Here is a 3,134-nt window from a genome sequence, read left to right as displayed (position 1 = left end):
ATTTCACTAAGCGCTGGCTCTTTGACAGCTGCCATGAATAGATTGGATTTCATCGCATTAGCACGGAGGCCAGCCATCTTCCCAAACTTACTAACACAATCCAGGATGATTTTTACACTTGGGACATCACCCTTCGACAGAATCAGCAAATCATCAGCATAAACCAAGTGGGTGATGTTAAAGTGATCAGACCTAGGGTGAAACTGGAAATCTGACATCGTATAAGCATGAAGAATGGACCGTGAGAGCATTTCCATGCACAAAACAAAGAGGAATGGTAGACAAAGGATCTCCCTGACGAAGGCCTCTGGCCCCTTTGAAGAATCCAAACAATTGTCCACCTAGTGAGATGGAATAGGAGGTAGAGCTCACAATAAACCGAGGAGGAAAATTGAGGAAGCGCAAAGTATCCCGTAGGAATTCCCTGTGAACCGTATCATATGCTTTTTTGAGGTCTATCTTTAAGATGCAACGGGGAGAGCCTCTCTTTCTAGCATAATGCTTCAGCATTTCTTGGGCCATGTGAATGTTTTCCACAATTGACCTACCTAGAACAAATGCTGCTTGAGCTTGACTAATCAAAGGCTCAATCACATCCACTAATCTATTCGTCAGGATCTTGGCAATTATTTTATAGAACACTGTACATCACGATATTGGCCTGAATTCATTGACTGTAGTGGCATGGTCTGACTTTGGCACCAGCGCAATGGAAGCGTGGTTCCACTGTTTGAGTAGCTTACCACTCCTAAAGAATTCCAAGACAGCCGCAATAACATCACCTTCAACAGTGGACCAATCCTTCTTAAAGAAAGCAGCCCCGAAACCATCTGGGCCAGGAGCTTTGTCATCCCTCAATGTTGAACAGAGCACTCTTGACTTTCTTTCACACTCACATCTCTAATTAATCCCTCCGAGCTGGCCTCCTCCACCTTCGGACCAGGCGCAACAAGGGAAGTATCCAGGGTATCTCTTTCCAAACTCGAGCCCAACAAGGCCTGATAGAAAATTCACAAATTCATCCGCTATTTCATTTTGATCCATGGAAGTTGAACCATCTCTAAGAGTGAGGGCCACAATCTTATTTCTCTTGATGTTCCTTTTTATCATACCATGGAAGAATTTGGAGCATCTGTCACTATGTTTGAGATACTCACATTTGGCCTTTTGGGAGAGAAACAAGCGCTCCGCTTCAAGAAGGAACTCTGCTTTTCTCCTAAGAACCACAATTGAGTTGTCTATAACTCCAGAGTTAAGGGCAATAGATTGGGCCTCTACAAGATCCTCATTCGCACGCTTTGCTCGACTAGAGATATGACTGAAATGGCGCTCATTAAGCTGTTTCAGCACTCTTTTCATCCCATGTAGCTTTTTCTTGAGGAGGAATTGTGTTGTGCCCCCCCCCCCCCCACTGAACCACTAGTTGGTCCTGAATAACTGTAGAAAATCCGGGTGGGTGGCCCACATATTGAAGAATTTAAAAGGTGTAGCACGACGAGTGCTATCCCTGAAGATGGAAACCACACAACAAGTATGGTCAGAAAAGCAACCCGGTTCCACAAAGTCAGCAAATACATCCAAATTTGATTCACTCCAATGATGATTGACCATCACTCGGTCAAGCTTAGAAGAAACAGCCAGGCTAAACCAAGTTTAGTAGCAACCAACATGATTCACATCTGAGAGCTCCAATCGATTGATACAATTTCTCAGATCTTCCATATCCCTCGGGGCAATAGGAATGCCACCCATCTTCTCATGAGGGTATCTTACACAGTTAAAGTCCCCTAACAGGATCCAGGGGAGGGAAATATTCTCCCCATGGTTGATCAGAAAATCCCAAAGAGGCCTCCTAGCCACCACCGAATTCCTGCCATAGATGAAAGAAGCTAAAAAAGACTCTCTGAGAATGAAGGCACACAACTGAGACATGAATAACTTGATCAGACATACCAAGAACATCTAGCCTCACATCCTTACTATCCCACATGACAAGGATACGACTGTTCGTGCACATATGAAAGTTGTGCATAAAAGACATACCAGGGAATTTAGTATCCATCATTCTATCCACAAGATTAACATTAACCTTTACTTCAAGTATCCCAAGGACGCTCAAGTTGTATTTTTTCAACACTCCTTGAACGTGCCTTTGTTTGAGGGGCTTATTGAAACCCCTCATGTTCCAACTTGCAATCTTCATGTTTGGCGAGAGACGACCTTAAGTCTCCTAGCCCGAATTTGTGCTTGGTTTAATAGAAAGGACTTCGCTGTCATGTTGGGAAGCCATTTCCTAGAATCCACCTCAATGTACTAAGTTAAGCTAGAGCTTGATCCTCCCGAATTTCTAGGTCTCGACAATCGCTTAAGGTACTTGAGTTTCTTTTTTGTTTGCTTACTAACCACTTTTTCAAAGCCCTCTTCATCTCCATCACCTTCAAAGACTTCCACTACAAACTTTTCTTCCCCATTACTTCCCGGAATTTCTAAAACCAAGCCCTCATCATTGATATGTTCCTCATCTTGCACAAGGGGTTGATTATTATCAATGTCTAATCCATTATCACCCGTGCCTTCAAGTGCACCCTGGTCAGAGACCTATTGCCTCCCCAGTAGGGTCACGTGCCACCCACATGCAAAGCCAACGGCCATCCTTTTGCAGGTCCCCGTCCACGCCCTCTTGTAAAGATGTGGTGTGGCCCAGTGAGCCTAACTGTGTGGCTATGGGCTTTTGATGACGTCTTATGGTATAAACAATCTTTTGTTTAATATTATTTACACACTTATGCAATGAACTTTTGTATTACTTTCATATTTGTTAAATTGTGATATACTATTGTGTGTATTTGGATAAATACCTTGAATATACTATAGTGTATGTAAGATGTGGTAGAACATGGAGATGTCTATCATGAAATAACATCTTATAGTCACTGTATATTCTAAAAACCGATCCTTAGTCGATTGAGCCGTCCGATAATAAGAGATAATGATCGCTCGAGTTTGAGACTAGCATTTTGGCGATGCGGAGTACTCCACGTTTCATTGGTAGGGAACATGGGAGATGTTTGAAGGCATGCAAAATCGGATATTCATAGGATGAATAATCGAACTACTAAACCCTATCCTAGGAC

General features: G+C 43.0%; 1 protein-coding gene across 1 annotated transcript; it reads right to left on the bottom strand.

The window, feature by feature from the left end:
- Window positions 1-1,653: 1,653 nt before the first annotated feature.
- On the bottom strand, window positions 1,654-2,203 carry LOC140886466 (uncharacterized). The gene is made up of 2 exons (XM_073293047.1): window positions 1,920-2,203; window positions 1,654-1,870 (listed from the first exon to the last, which is right to left on the bottom strand). The coding sequence occupies exons 1-2, from the start codon at window positions 2,201-2,203 to the stop codon at window positions 1,654-1,656; spliced, it is 501 nt and encodes a 166-aa protein (XP_073149148.1).
- Window positions 2,204-3,134: the final 931 nt, after the last annotated feature.

This window comes from Henckelia pumila, chromosome 3, assembly GCF_033568475.1.
Source record: "Henckelia pumila isolate YLH828 chromosome 3, ASM3356847v2, whole genome shotgun sequence".
Taxonomy (NCBI): domain Eukaryota; kingdom Viridiplantae; phylum Streptophyta; class Magnoliopsida; order Lamiales; family Gesneriaceae; genus Henckelia; species Henckelia pumila.
This window is presented reverse-complemented; position numbering and strand designations above follow the sequence as displayed.